This window comes from Verruconis gallopava (assembly GCF_000836295.1).
Source record: "Verruconis gallopava strain CBS 43764 unplaced genomic scaffold supercont1.8, whole genome shotgun sequence".
Lineage (NCBI taxonomy): Eukaryota > Fungi > Ascomycota > Dothideomycetes > Venturiales > Sympoventuriaceae > Verruconis > Verruconis gallopava.
Window position 1 is genome coordinate 566,053 of NW_015622144.1, and position 13,972 is coordinate 580,024.

Consider the following 13,972-nt stretch of genomic DNA (forward strand, 5'->3'; position numbering starts at 1 on the left):
CGTTCATATTCCATTATTAGTAATGAATTTGATGAAATCTAAATGAAAATATTAAAAGTTTCAATGATGCTAAATATGCATACGTAGATCGCACACAGTTAGTTCTAAGTGGGAGGCGACATACCTCAAATAAGTATTCCGTACACTTTTATTTCACCCCACAAATCTAGCTAAAGCTATACATGTGTGCATGTGATGAACATCATGTGGTCTTCATGCACCAAAATGAGGTGCTTCTGAATGCATTCAATTGCTTAGGACGCATGCGTAGTATGAGTGTAGCGAGTTTGTGTCATATACGATGGCGTCCAAACTAAAATTTGACCTCTTTGCGCCATGCTGAGGAGATTTTAACATTTTATATTCTTGGCCTAAAGTATTTGTAACAATTCTGTATCATTTCCGTAGCATGTCTAATGAGCGGACATCAAGATAGAGGCGTTATATGTCGCATAACATATGCCTGAAGATACTTAACAATTGATGTTCAGTATTTTTTAAGTCGAAGTTAAGTAATATGTAAAAACTTATGAAAACTGCTCGTGAAGGCCTCGCCTTCTAGTCCACGTCCAATGAGGACGACCTTTGACACATTTTCAGGGACAACACCTAGCCCGGCATTTGCAACAGTTCCCAGTCTTGCATCCTCATCTATCAGCTCGAAGACTTCCCTGACGCCTTGTAGTAATTTGACTCTTCCGTCACTCGTGTAGATTCGACCTTTCGTACGATGAATTTCAAAGCTTTTCTCTGCCACGTTGGATTCACCAGGTAGGACGGACTCCCAAAGCACTTGCTGCAGCCACGAGTCTAAGAGGTTTAGCTGGTCATTTCCTATGATGGGAAACTTGATTGAAATCGTGGATATTGTAGGATCAAGGTGGCTGTGGCCTTTGGATGAAAAAGTTAGATCCTGTTCCGAGACTGCATCGTACGCGTGAAGATCAAGCAGAACACCTTCAAGCTGCGGTACTCTGCTATGAGATGTAACATGTATCTTTGCCAAGGAATTGATAGTCGAAAGTCTCTCCTTCACTTTGTTAAGTTCGGCCTCCGTTACAAGATCCGCCTTGTTGAGGACGATAACGTCAGCATGGCTGATTTGCAGATGAGCTGTAGTGAGTTCGGGCCCAATATGGGTCGCTGTAGCGATATCGACTGATTCAGACGGATCCTCATCGAGAGATTTGAAGATGTTCTTCGCGTCTACCAGGGTTACAATACCGTCCAAGTATATGGTGCTTCCTAAGCCCTCGTCTACCCAGAACATAGGCGCGATGTTTCCCGGGTCCGCGAGACCAGTGGTTTCAAGCAGGATATAATCAAATGCTCCACGGCGTTCCATAAGTGATTCTATGGCGTTGACCCCTTGATCTCTATTTGATGGATCAGCGTAACACTCAAAAATGAGGCGAACACATAAGAACTCACTTTACCGAGCAGCATATGCAGCCGTTGGCAAGTTCAAGCCATTCCTCGACTTGTTCGCCATCTTTGCTCACAGTAAGACTTTTCTCTATATCAGCAGCTGTTTCTTTTAGTAAAAATTCAAGTTCGCCATGTAGATCTGTTGCACTCACAATCGCCAAACTCTAAACACAATAGGTTAGCTTCTGTTTTTTTCTCGCAATCTATCGCGTTTGCACAACTCGCCATTTAATATCACAGCAATTTTTTTTCCGTGTTGTTCGTTCAAAATGTAATTCAGCAGCGTAGTCTTTCCTGCTCCGAGATAGCCTTCAATGTTTGATTAGCCAACCGTGATTCAATGGCAGAACTGAAGGAGTTTCTATATTTATGAAACTACAACCATATATTTCACGGTGTCAATAGACTCTATCATGCTGCAATTAAAACTGGTTTACCTTAAGACGTACCGGTTACCACTGTTATGGGGACCTTTGTTAGGCTAAGATTTTCAACTGTAGCATTGAGAAGTTCAGGAACATCAGAAGCAGCATCATCAGAAGCAACAAGTAATGGTGGCGCTTCCTCATCTATATCCATGGTTATTTACGCGTGGTGGATGCAGATGATTAATGTCAAATGACAGTTTCTAAATAAAAACGTGATCTTTGATGTTCTCGTCAGAGCATCCGCAACTAAGCGAACCAGCGGCGAAGATGGTTTTCAACAACCACGGTAAATACTATCTCTACCCTCCAAGCAGTGCATTCTGATCCTTTCATCTTTCATGAAATAATTTACGAGACGCTAACCCCAAAACGCCTGAAGTTTACTCCTGTTTTCGGCACCATATCACCGCGGCAATGTCCAACGTAACAATAGCCACGCTCCCCCGCATCACACGCGAAAATCTTGCTGGCATGATTCTCGCAAACCCTCTCAGCCCTCAATCAGAGTCAAAGATAGCAGTTATTGACGTCAGAGACTCCGACCACGTTGGTGGCCATATCCGAGGCTCAATACACGCACCAACCCCAACACTTGACTGGAGGATGCCTGAGTTGGTTCGCCAGCTAAGAGACAAAGAAAAGGTAGTTTTTCACTGTGCGTTGAGCCAACAGAGAGGTCCTAGTGCAGCGCTGAGATACCTGAGGGAGATGGAAAGAATGTATCCTGCTACTGCAGAAGTGGCTGCGGAGGATGAGGTGAAAGATGCCCAAGAAGCTGTAGCGACAAGACCAAGGAAACAAAAGGTTTATGTATTGGATGGTGGATTTGTGCAGTGGCAAGAGAAGTATGGGAAAGATGAAAAGCTGACAGACGGATATGTGGAAGAGATATGGAAGTACGGATACTGAGTAGGCACAGCTGCGGCATAGGGTACAAGAGTATGGCATATGTCACGGCTTCCGTTTAGAATACTGTTAGTGAGGCTACGGTTAAGCACAAATAACCGCAGGCCCATCTATCCCATGAATTACGCCTCGGAAGCATGTGTTGGGGGGCGGATTATCCTTGTGAGTTTTGCCTCTGATGTATACGAACGATATTTCGCAAGGCTCTGAAGTGGAAATCCCATTTCAAGCAGCACAGCAAGGATGGCGGCCTCAGATACCAATCTGATCACAGCGAGCTATCAGAAGAATAAATTCATTCTCGCAATCTCATTGGTATTGATAGCTTGACAAGTCCAAACACCTGTGGATGGCAGAACTCGTCAACTCAGCGGAGGTGGCTTTGGAAGCACTGTATCAACAGGGACGGTCTGACTCTTGTACTCAATCTTTTCAGCCGATCTCAAAATTAAAAGTTGCAGGGATTTAGTTGGTAGAAAAATTCACGGTTGCAAGATAGTGAAACGTATGATTTGTTTGTGCCCTATGTGTCCAAAGCAGCTTCACTCCATCAGAAACCTCGCTAGATCAAAATATTTTATTCTTCACGCTATCCATTTTTACCGACGCGCATTTACCCGATAGTATTTCATTCGACTAGTTAATGGATGTTAAGGTCCATTAACCATTTAGACTGAGTTACTTGTATCCTCAGGACCAAGGTTATAGATTTTCTGGATTTTCTTCAGCTCCGTCGCATGGTCCAGTTTCAAGTCCTTCAGCAACCCATCGTGAAGATCGAAGCACCAGGCATGAACGATAGGGTAGCCGTTCTTCTGATAGCTTTGCTGCACTGCGGCAGTCTTGATAACGCTCCGCGCTGCTTCGATAGCATTCAACTCGATAAGTCGGTTGTATCTCTCGCTTTCGTCCGCAATGGAATCAAGCTCGGCCTCGTGCAATCTGTACACGTCACGGATATTTCGCAGCCATGGATTGAGGATTCCCAGGTCTGCAGGGGTCATCGCGGCCTTGACACCACCGCAGTTGTAGTGCCCGCACACAATGATATGCTTCACGTGAAGGTGTCGCACGGCATAGTTGATGACGGCCATGACGTTGAGGTCTGTATTAGGAACCAAGTTGGCGATGTTTCTATGAACAAACACCTCACCAGCATCGAGACCCATGATCTCGTTGGCAGGCACTCGACTGTCGGCACATCCAATATACCTGTTGTGATGTGAGCGTCAGGTGATCTGGCTGAGCTTTTGTTCTAAGACGTACAAATACTCTGGCGACTGCCCAGCGGCGAGCTTGTCAAAGAAAGCTGGATCGGCGGACTTCTTTGCCTCGACCCATTTCTTGTTGGCCTCGAAGATCTTGTCGTGCGACTGCTCGAGGTACTGCGAGATTTGCTTATCAGACATCTTGGAGCACAAGCGAATTGAATGGATCGGGCTAAACTTTGCTATAGCGGTACGATTGATTCTTGGTCTGAGGGCTGCTCTTAAAACAGAAGATTGAGAAAGGGCCTGTGACCTCATCAACAAAAGCGAATTCGCACAACGGGTCTGTGAGAGATTCGAATGACAAGGTCTTCGCCTAGATACGGGAGCAATGAGATTAACAGGCAGGGAGAAATCGGAGATGCATGGTTGAGGAGATCTACCGCTCATGCAGAAGCTAAAAAAGTGCGCATGTTGAGAGCTGACTTGGGCTTAGTGCGACCCTTACTTTGAGGGGTGTGCTCAGCACTACGCAGACCAGGCTGAGAAATTTCTATTATCTCCTGCCGTTCTAGATCCTCGACGTTACCCTCTCGCAGGAAATTTCTTTTTACGAGACCAAGTTGGTTGAAATGCAGAAATTTGAAGAGTCCACTCTGCGGGTCTTGATCATAGACCATTATGACTCATACACGAAGAACATCCTGCAACTTTTCCAGGCGAGGAACGATCCTTATTCGCCAAGATGGGAACCAGTCATCATCCGCTACGACGAGTACAGTTGGTACTACTATCTGCTGTCCTTCACAATACTTTTAATTTTGTGAGACTCATGAGTTAACGTAGGCGCGAATTCACCACTTCGGTCTTGCCAGAATTCGATGCTATAATTCTGTCACCGGGACCAGGTAGACCAGATCGTGAAGCTGACTTCGGCTTTAACAGCCGCTTGATCAGAGAGGCCGATGTGCCTATTCTGGGCATATGCCTGGGCCATCAAGGAATAGGTGCCTCTCTCGGTGCAAAAATCGTGCATGCTCCGAGTATTAAGCATGGCCAGGTGTCCCAGATTCAACATGATGGCTCCAGTCTCTTCAAAGGCCTACCACAGACCATCTCAGGAGTCCAGTATAACAGCCTTGTTTTGGATCCGAATAGTTAGTATGGCTCAGGTTGAGACATCAAATTACTGACGGATCGAAGCCATACCAAGCGACCTTGTTGTGTCTGCATGGACATCATGTGAAACAGATGCTTCAGAAAAAGTGTTGATGGGCCTTCGGCACTGTGAAAAGCCGATATACGGTGTCCAGTGGCATCCTGAAAGCATATGTTCAACGTATGGCCACGAGATTATGGAAAACTTCAGGAGCATCGTGATGAATTTCTGGAATTTGGATCCTGACAGGCTAAGAAGGCGGGCTTCAAGGCTATCTCAAACTCATGTGCTCCGTGAAATCGGTTCCGAAACTATCATCACGTCGAAAACCAGCCACAGTTCAGAAAAAGAAGCAGAATACCGAAGCCAAGTTCTTACAACGAAGAACGCCTATAGCGTTATGTCTGTCGACCTAGACGGGGATCTTCTCCCCGAGATAGTCTTCGACTCCCTGATCAAGAACTCATCACAAAATGGAGAAGCTTGGCTAGACAGCGCCAAAGTAAGGCGGTGGTAGCCTTTCAATGAGATCTTCAGCTAACATAAAATGCCAGAATCGGGATCAGCATTCTCGCTATTCTTATCTGGCAAGTGGCATTTTCTCGCTGTCATACTCAACGCGGTCAAAAACCGTGACGCTGTTCCGGGATGGTGCACCAAAATCCCCAATTTCATTAAATGTTTCATTCTGGCAATGGTTTAACACGTTCCAAGAGGAAATCCGGTGCAACACCCAATACAAACCCCACGAGGAGCAAGACCATCATAACAAGGCCACTCTCCAGGTCGGCTTCATCGGCTATTTTGGCTATGAGATGAAGCGTGAGTCATTGGCCGGTTATTGTTGGAGTCCCAGCGACTCAAGCGCCAAACAAGCCCATCCAGATGCTCAATTTTTGTTCGCTCAAAATGTGCTACGCTTCGACCATCAAGAGAAAAAATGGAGGCTTTATGGTCTCGTTCGTCTGGGTGACTCAGATCCAATTGCTTCCTACACTAAATTCGAATCTCCAATCGTGCAAAATAAACAACAGTTGGATGCCTATATCCGAAGCGCGAAAGCTTTGTTCAATTCGCCGATATTTCCGAGGAAGGTTTCAGAAACACTGCCAAAATTCCTTTCCGCCGATAGCATGAACCATTACATCAGCTCTATATCGCGAGTAAGGTCGGCAATCAAAGAAGGCGAATCTTACGAGATGACACTCACAACCGAATTTCGGGCACAACTAAATGGCCATGACCCGTTTAACCTCTACCGCGGTCTCAGGGAAAGAAATCCTGCGCCATATTCGGCATTCATGAATTTCCCCGCCACAGAAGTCACCATCTTGTCCTCGTCACCTGAGAGATTCATCTCGATCAGTGGTCAGGGTGCCGTTGAGATGAAGCCAATCAAAGGTACAGTTGCGGTCAGTAAGAATCCTGAGCAAGACGCGCTTCAAAAGCATCATCTCGCGACAGATGTCAAAGAGCTTGCAGAGAACCTCATGGTAAGGCGATATATCATAATTTAGCACATCTCCTCTAATACAGGAAAACAGATCGTCGATTTGATCAGGAATGACTTGCACGGAATCTCACATGCATCTTCTATCAAGGTTCCTAAACTCATGCAGGTCGAGAGCTATGAGACCGTACACCAACTTGTCACGACCATCCAATCTCAAGTTAGACCAGGAGTCGGCGCTGTGCAAGCGATCCAAAGTGTGTTTCCTCCAGGGTCTATGACCGGTGCACCCAAACTTCGCTCTGTTCAGATACTGGACACCCTGGAGCAAAAGGAGCGTGGTATCTACTCCGGCTGCCTAGGATATTTCTGCGTAAGTGGAGCAACAGACCAATCCGTTATCATCCGTACCGTAGTCCGAACCGGCAATGATCTTAACATTGGAGCTGGTGGTGCGATCACATGGCTTAGCAACGCGCAAAAAGAATGGGAGGAAGTTTTGATCAAAGCTCGGGCGGTGGCTGACATTGAGATTGTCCAACGAAGGGCTGACAGCCTCGACCCTTTTATCAGGGAGTGATCGTGTGAGGCTTCTGTGTTTAGTGTGATTCAAGACATCCAGTCGATGAAAATCATGCACGCTCTAGTGAATTGGAAAGCTTTAGAGCCATCCAAAACATGAATTCTTATGGGGCGGCTATTCTACACTCACACATTTCCAAGATGGCTGAGAGGTCTCAGAAACAGAACCACAGTGGGAATATATACATTGACGTCGAATGGCATTGATGATGCCGCACGTTGGCATTGGAAATGAAGCATCACTCCCCAAATACGGAGGTTTTTGGCCGATCTCGAAATCCCTGATCACGCCATTTGTTCACGCATAAAAAGAGAGCGCAATGCAAAGTTGGAGGATGAAAACTCGACAAGCTTTGTTTGCGAAAAAGATAAATATCAAAATGTACAACATCATCAAAAATATCCACATGTATTCTTGTATCACGCTCAAGACATCTTAAATTCCAACGGTTTCTCTGCGTCGTTAGTCTGAGAACAACGAGGACAACAAAGTCTGTGTTGATTGAGAAATCTGTGCTGTCGACGCTGGCTAGAAAATCCACGAAAAAGAAGCATTTTCGCTCAACGCGACCACGGCCTAAAGATCTTTTTATAAATCCGTCCGAATTGCTGCGATCAACCACCAGATTGCGAATGTGCTTGGAGGAGGCGGTGCTCCCTTTTCTCCAGAACGATGCATGGTGTTCTGTTCAAGCACGTTCCAAAAGTTACGTTAGTCCGCCTGCAGCGGCCGAACCTGGTTTGCTCTCGGAGCTTTTGCGCTGTTGTGATTCGCTCGTTGCGCCGATTTGATTTCAAGGACCGCTTTGTCAGGAAAGATCCTTTCCAATCTCAGCCATCTTAGGTAAGGATGCATGGTCCTTCAACAGCGACAATGGCAGAACAGGTTGCCTCCTCACTGGATGGCTTCTGCAAATCTGATGATTGACCGCTGGAAGACATCGATGTCATGGCGCGTGTTACGCCTGAAGATCAGGCTTCCCCGTTTTGACAGATATCAGAGCCAAGAACCGGCGGTTCGAATTGAAAATGACCCAAGATTGTCTTAAATACTCTTCTAGGGATCTGGATTCGTTTCAGAGCTCCCGATGATATTCGCCATCTTTGATCCAAAGCTGCCTAGATGTATATGACGAGGCCAAAATAAAATTATGGTCAGGTCTCAGTCTATCTCCACTACAAATTCGGACGAAATCCAGGGCATGACAAGGACGGGAAAGGCCAGCACCGCAAAAAGAGGATTAAAGGTTCATACATGTTTTTGTGGAAAGGTATGGTTAGCCCATCTTTTTTCCTAATCGGTTAAACTCCTCAACATCAACTCGACCGATTCCTTAGTTGGTAGAGTATGAAAGATGCGACGAGATTCACACTAATTAGTGCATAACAAGCCGCCAAGTCTCCGCGCTCGCCATCCAAATCCTCGGGAAGCACTCTATTTAAGCCTCGTCAATTTACCCTTCTAGATTAAGCAGTGATATATCTGAGCTGACATTTACATATTGTGGTTACAGACATTTTCCCGTGCTGAACACCTACGACGACATCAGGTTGGCCATAATGACAGCTTTCAGCTTATCTGTCCTTACCCAGGTTGCGGTCGACCGTTCTTCCGAGAAGATCTGTACAAAAAACATCAGAAACGTCATGGACAACCAGAGAGTCGAGTTGCTACGACCAACAACATACCGGGTTATTCTATGGTGCCCATCAAAGTTATCACGAATGTTCAGGTGGCTTCTGAATCAAACGTGTCTGAAAAGCACCCATCCAAATCTTCTCTCAAAAAAGAGTCCAGAGGTGTCGAGGCCTTGCAACTCTTTCAGGATACTTTGTCGAGCTATATTTCTTGCAACGCGTTCAAACATACCAAAGAGACTGGGGCTAAATCCGGTTATGGGGACCGTCACATGTTGACAGGCTCACAGAAACTAGGCAGATTAGGAGCAAATCCGGTCTTGCATTTCGTGGAAGTTGAGAGAAGCTTGGGGTGGAATGTCGATCCTTTTACCAGGCTGCACAGGTTTCGCGATCGAAGAATCGATACTACTGAGATTTATCATCACTGTCTGACAGCCCTTGGCCGTGTCGGCAAATCTCCGGCTTGGGTAGAACGGATCGCGGAAGACAAGCTCGGCTTCCTCAGCTCGCTTGCCTTAGCCTCTGCACATCTTGATCTTCTTCGAGGTCTGGACGTGGAAAGTGCTGCCACAATTGCCGCAAAGTGCGAAGTGCTGCAGATGATACGCAACTCGACGATGAAGGAGGCTGCAATGCCATCGGACATGACGTATATTGCGATCACTCAGCTGATCTCTGCCGAAATAGTCTTCGGGAACCGAGACGTCTCTGTGACGCACATGAATGGCTTGTTGAGCATCGTGAATCTCAGAGGAGGCCTTAGCAAAATTGGTTGGAGTGACGAGATGGGGGCGATGTCCGCAGGGTAAGCACTTGACAAGTCAGAGCAACATTTGTGACCGGGTGAGTACCTGACATCAAGCAGGAAAATCATGATCGTCGCAATAAGCTACGACATTGATTGCCCAGACGTTTTCTTGAATGCGTCATTCTCGCTTCAGCCACACTTGCCGAACCTGTGCCAGCATGTTCCCGAATCGCCCGCGTATTGGAAGAGCGAGGATCTTTCAACTCTTCGACGCGCAAAGCATTGCAGCCCAGAAATGCGCGGTATCTTGATCGAAGCCAGGGCTCTTACGGGATTGTTCTTGGAGACGTTCTGCGTCGTACAAAACGAAGAGCCAAGGAGAGAAGCATTCAGCTTCCAGTCAAGCGCTGCCGCGGTGCAAGCAAGACTCCTTCGACGACGAGCTAACTCTGGAAACCCTTATTACGAGATTGTACGTTTGGCCGCCCTTGTGTATGCGACTTCCCTTCTACATCGGATTCCGCTCGCCGAGGCTTCCGTATTAATTGCGCCAGACGTCGCTGAGACGATGTCGTCTTATCTCGTAAAAACTGATATAGCCCTTTGCTGGCACGGGGATATGGCTGGAGTGCTTCTTTGGGCAACTTTGATAGGATCGGCTGTCGCGAGTCCATTGAGAACACTATCGGCGAAGCGGGCCAGTCCGTGGCTGCGCGTCACCAATATGTACTGCATGATTTTATTGAGCACAGAGCACTCAGATGTCTTCTTCGAGAACTGTAGGTGTATGCTGTTCATTCAGAAAGAGCTCAGAAAAGCAAGAGCCTCCCTGCAACTGCCTCATCGTCTACGTGGCTCGACTGACTAGCAATCACTGAAAAATGCGCAGCCGCAAAGTACCGATGGGAGTGGAAAGAAGGGTGAGGCCGTTCGCAAGAGATTGCTTGTGCTAGAGGCAGCCGCTAAGAAGACGGTAGAGTGAGGCTCGGGTTAGAAATGTGGACTTAGCTCCTCAGTCGGTGCTTGGAACTCCAGACATGAGACTTCATGTATTCCTTGGTGAATTTAATAACATACCGCCGTTTCCATACCCGTCGTCTAACTCAGTCCCCCTGGTCTTCCCCTATACGTTGATGAACAAATCAGCACCTCTGAGTCGATGATCTATTCTCCTTCTGCACGTTGAACCAGAAGCTCGAAATGGGGGCTTTTCATGTATACCGGGCATTCTCTTCCTTTGGCAGCCGCTATAACATAGGCGTAGGACAGAGTTGGACTCGTAAGCCGATTGATCTCTGAGACTTTTAATGTTATTGCATTGTTCTAAACCCGGATGGTTCCGTAGGCGCATGGCTGTGTAAAGTTTTGTCATATTTTCTGCACTCTCAAGGAGAAAGAACGATGCTGAGGTGAATCGCTACCTTGCAGGGAGCCACATTTTCCTGTCAATATTAGGTCAATGTCGTCATCGAAAGCACTCTTGCTCTGATTCTCTTCTTCGACCTGATGCTCATCTTCCTCTCCCTCTAGTGCAGCTGCCTTTGATGAACGCTATGTACAGGTTTCTTGAATTCTATTCGGTGATAAGGAAAGAACCCTCCTAGAAGTCCTTAGGAGAAATCGAGATTTCGCTCAAGGCCAAGCACGTCTCTAAAGTCCCTCGGCTTCATTTGTCAGACAGGATGCTATGGAGCTGGTTAACAATTTCAGAGGACGAAAGTCTTTAGCGCTTCCAGCAAAAGTCATAGTCAGGAGCAATCCGAGGACATGACGAGGCTACGGCGCTGATGGTATGATGCATCAGAAGACAGAAGAGCTGCGGGTTGAACGAGCGCGTCAGAAGATTCCGTGGCCGACTGGATCAAGCAAATCATGCATTTTTTGTACAATAGCTTCCCCAGGCGGAGCTACATGACCATTCTATACATGCATCACCTTTCATGTCGCCTCTTTGAGCGATATGCCATGTTTCCTCATCACCTTCTTTAGTGTCCTGTCGCCGACTTTGCCTTATCCTCTGCCTTTGCGATAAACTCCCTGTCTCATCAGTTAGCAGTTTTCCATCTCGTAATCCTTGACAGCTTAGTTCAAAACGCACTTCACGAAACTCTCTTCCTCCTTGCTTGAAGCTCCAATTGGTGGGCCTTGGGCTTTGTCCGCCGGGTTGCCGCGCATGAAGTATCCCGCCGTCACGAAGGTGGTGCCGAGTGTGATCATGGCGAGCTGCAGAAACGCAAAAGTTAATTAGTTTCTTCAAGATCCTAGGACTCCATCGCAACAATCCACATCTTCATATCGATGGCGCGAAGCTTGGAGCATGGATGAAGTCGAAAAGGCGACAAAAACACGCAAAAAGGACGTACGACGTGGGAGCCGACCTGCCTGCCGGCGATTGTGTACATCTGAACCATTATGGCGGTTTTCGAGGAGAAGACGATGGGAATTCGAGGAGATGAAGGCACAATGGCAATGGATGATCGGTTGTATACAGTCCACCTGCTGCTGGCGAAACTTCTCCGAACGGGTCCTGCCCCGGCCGAGCTTGGAACGGATTCGCTGCCTTGCAGCCTCACGAGCCGTTCACAGTGCACGGTTCGTCACTCAGCGTCATTACCCGACATTTGGTCTCGTCCACTCCGGTTTTGAGCCGTACCGCCTCCCATCAGCCTTCGCTTGTGAGATCTGAGGCTTGTGAAAGCTGATCGCACGCTCACAATGTCAAAGAACGGTGGAGAAAAGAAACCATGGGACCCTGAGGTTGAACATATTCGCAAGGAACCGCGACCGCAGAGCTTGAGCGAGCCGCTACCGCGGACAAAATTGCCCAAAGAGCTCCAGGCAACACTAGATGACGATGAGAAGCTGTGGGAGGTTGTGTATGAGGGAAGGTATGTTGTTTCCGTCGACCTCTTTGCTTACCATAGCATGTATTTCCTCAGCCAGATATCGCATTTCACAAACATGATGCGCATCTGAGACTGGCCAAAGATGACACATCCAACCTTAGCTGTCACCCTCTCTAACAACAAAACACCTTACAGAGCAGGTGAATCGACCGACTCTTCGGTCCGCTACGCCGGTTACGCCGCACGCTTTCGCACCATACTTCTTGCCGCCCACCGCTATGTGGCCTACACATCAGATATAGGCGAGTCCTTCCGGCCTGTTGCCCACCCAATTGCCGTTCGGGCTGCATATGGAATATCCTGGGCGTACATCGGCGGCGATGTCTTGCACGAGGGATACAAGGCATACGTCCGCAATCAAAAGATCCTGCACCCCGAGAAGCGTACCGTTGAAGACGAGGTGCAACTTGAAATGAGTGGCAAGGTGCCTGAACCGGCGCTAGAGCATAGTGTGGGGGGGACGGGGACGCTCCAGGGCGTTCCTGGGAAGGTCAGAGCGATCGACGACTACAGGACTGTGATGGCGCAAAGAGCGGTGTTTCAAAGCATAGCGAGTATGGGGCTGCCGGCTTTCACCATACACAGTATCGTGAAATACAGCGGAAAGGCCATGAGGAATGTAAAGAACGTGAAGCTGAGGACGTGGGGTCCGATTGGCGTACGTGCTGCCTCTCCTCCGCTGTCTCTTCCGAGCGGTTAGAAAGTGAATTTGCTAACATATGTAATAGCTCGGTCTCTCCGCAGTGCCGGCACTACCGTACCTCTTTGATCAGCCTGTGGAACACGCCACGGAATGGCTCTTCCATACAGCATTTAGGGCACTAGGAGGTCCGGAGGCAGTGGGGGAACGACCTGGTACCAGTACACATGGCACTGTTAAGGAGAAGGAGTTATAAACACGTCGACGACCATACGGCGAAGGTCAAGATCAGATAGAAGCATGGCGTTCTTTGGATCCCGCCTTCCCGAGTCAGGAGCGCTCACAACAGATGTAGGACTGCAGAAGAATTAGAAAAGAGATAAGATGGACAATCTCTGCTCGTGGCCCATACCCTTTTTGGGGGTGATACACTGTACATTAGCATCCTAAACCGTTGTTATCGTATGTTCATCCAAGCAACAGGGGTCTCGCGACTGTTGTTCATGCACGAGACCTGATGGGACGTGCAGGTCAACGGAGAAAACAGCGGAAGATGAGCAATTCACATTCTCACGCCCTTCTCGAATCCGTGTATACTTCATGTTCAAACCAGGCATAAACCCGCGCTGTCATGCGAAGACCTGAGGTGCAGAAGATCTGCAAAGACCCAACAGGATGATGGACAAATTATGAATTGGCATCCTCCCAAGCTTTCCAAGGTATTAGCAAATCAGACCACGTGCACTTGAACCGACGAATGTCGGTGACAAAACGAGTACTAGCCCGCGGTGTTGATCGAAAGCTTTTTCACAGCGACGAGAATGGCCCAGAGGTTCGGCTATCCAAATGCCTGGCCACGAGTCGGAAAGCACGTAC

The 13,972-nt window shown here is 47.7% G+C and overlaps 7 protein-coding genes across 9 annotated transcripts; 4 read left to right on the forward strand and 3 right to left on the reverse strand.

The window, feature by feature from the left end:
- Positions 1-343: 343 nt before the first annotated feature.
- On the reverse strand, positions 344-2,148 carry PV09_03196 (uncharacterized protein). Its single transcript, XM_016356361.1, has 5 exons — positions 1,878-2,148; positions 1,654-1,737; positions 1,581-1,592; positions 1,432-1,528; positions 344-1,376 (listed from the first exon to the last, which is right to left on the reverse strand). The coding sequence occupies exons 1-5, from the start codon at positions 2,005-2,007 to the stop codon at positions 509-511; spliced, it is 1,191 nt and encodes a 396-aa protein (XP_016215884.1). The 5' UTR covers positions 2,008-2,148; the 3' UTR covers positions 344-508.
- On the forward strand, positions 1,971-3,274 carry PV09_03197 (uncharacterized protein). The gene is made up of 2 exons (XM_016356362.1): positions 1,971-2,142; positions 2,236-3,274. Exons 1-2 carry the CDS (start codon positions 2,079-2,081, stop codon positions 2,763-2,765), a joined length of 594 nt encoding a protein of 197 aa, XP_016215885.1. The 5' UTR covers positions 1,971-2,078; the 3' UTR covers positions 2,766-3,274.
- Positions 3,199-4,409, reverse strand: PV09_03198 (carbonic anhydrase). Its single transcript, XM_016356363.1, has 2 exons — positions 4,029-4,409; positions 3,199-3,974 (listed from the first exon to the last, which is right to left on the reverse strand). Exons 1-2 carry the CDS (start codon positions 4,286-4,288, stop codon positions 3,431-3,433), a joined length of 804 nt encoding a protein of 267 aa, XP_016215886.1. The 5' UTR covers positions 4,289-4,409; the 3' UTR covers positions 3,199-3,430.
- PV09_03199 (aminodeoxychorismate synthase) lies at positions 4,071-7,634 on the forward strand. Of its 3 annotated transcripts, XM_016356364.1 has the most exons (5): positions 4,071-4,754; positions 4,817-5,127; positions 5,174-5,631; positions 5,684-6,622; positions 6,674-7,634. In XM_016356364.1, exons 1-5 carry the CDS (start codon positions 4,603-4,605, stop codon positions 7,157-7,159), a joined length of 2,346 nt encoding a protein of 781 aa, XP_016215887.1. In that variant the 5' UTR covers positions 4,071-4,602; the 3' UTR covers positions 7,160-7,634. The 3 variants fall into 3 exon arrangements, with proteins under 3 accessions (XP_016215887.1, XP_016215889.1, XP_016215888.1); XM_016356366.1 differs by having other exon boundaries at positions 4,071-5,127; XM_016356365.1 differs by having other exon boundaries at positions 4,071-5,631.
- Positions 7,635-9,071: 1,437 nt separating this feature from the next.
- PV09_03200 (uncharacterized protein) lies at positions 9,072-10,418 on the forward strand (the record flags this gene model as incomplete). Its single annotated transcript, XM_016356367.1, has 2 exons — positions 9,072-9,607; positions 9,668-10,418. The coding sequence occupies 2 exons, from the start codon at positions 9,072-9,074 to the stop codon at positions 10,416-10,418; spliced, it is 1,287 nt and encodes a 428-aa protein (XP_016215890.1).
- A 414-nt stretch (positions 10,419-10,832) lies between these two features.
- Positions 10,833-12,049, reverse strand: PV09_03201 (uncharacterized protein). The gene is made up of 3 exons (XM_016356368.1): positions 11,914-12,049; positions 11,649-11,773; positions 10,833-11,587 (listed from the first exon to the last, which is right to left on the reverse strand). Exons 1-3 carry the CDS (start codon positions 11,959-11,961, stop codon positions 11,536-11,538), a joined length of 225 nt encoding a protein of 74 aa, XP_016215891.1. The 5' UTR covers positions 11,962-12,049; the 3' UTR covers positions 10,833-11,535.
- A 123-nt stretch (positions 12,050-12,172) lies between these two features.
- PV09_03202 (uncharacterized protein) lies at positions 12,173-13,847 on the forward strand. The gene is made up of 3 exons (XM_016356369.1): positions 12,173-12,438; positions 12,592-13,114; positions 13,185-13,847. Exons 1-3 carry the CDS (start codon positions 12,266-12,268, stop codon positions 13,350-13,352), a joined length of 864 nt encoding a protein of 287 aa, XP_016215892.1. The 5' UTR covers positions 12,173-12,265; the 3' UTR covers positions 13,353-13,847.
- The last annotated feature ends 125 nt before the right edge of the window (positions 13,848-13,972 follow it).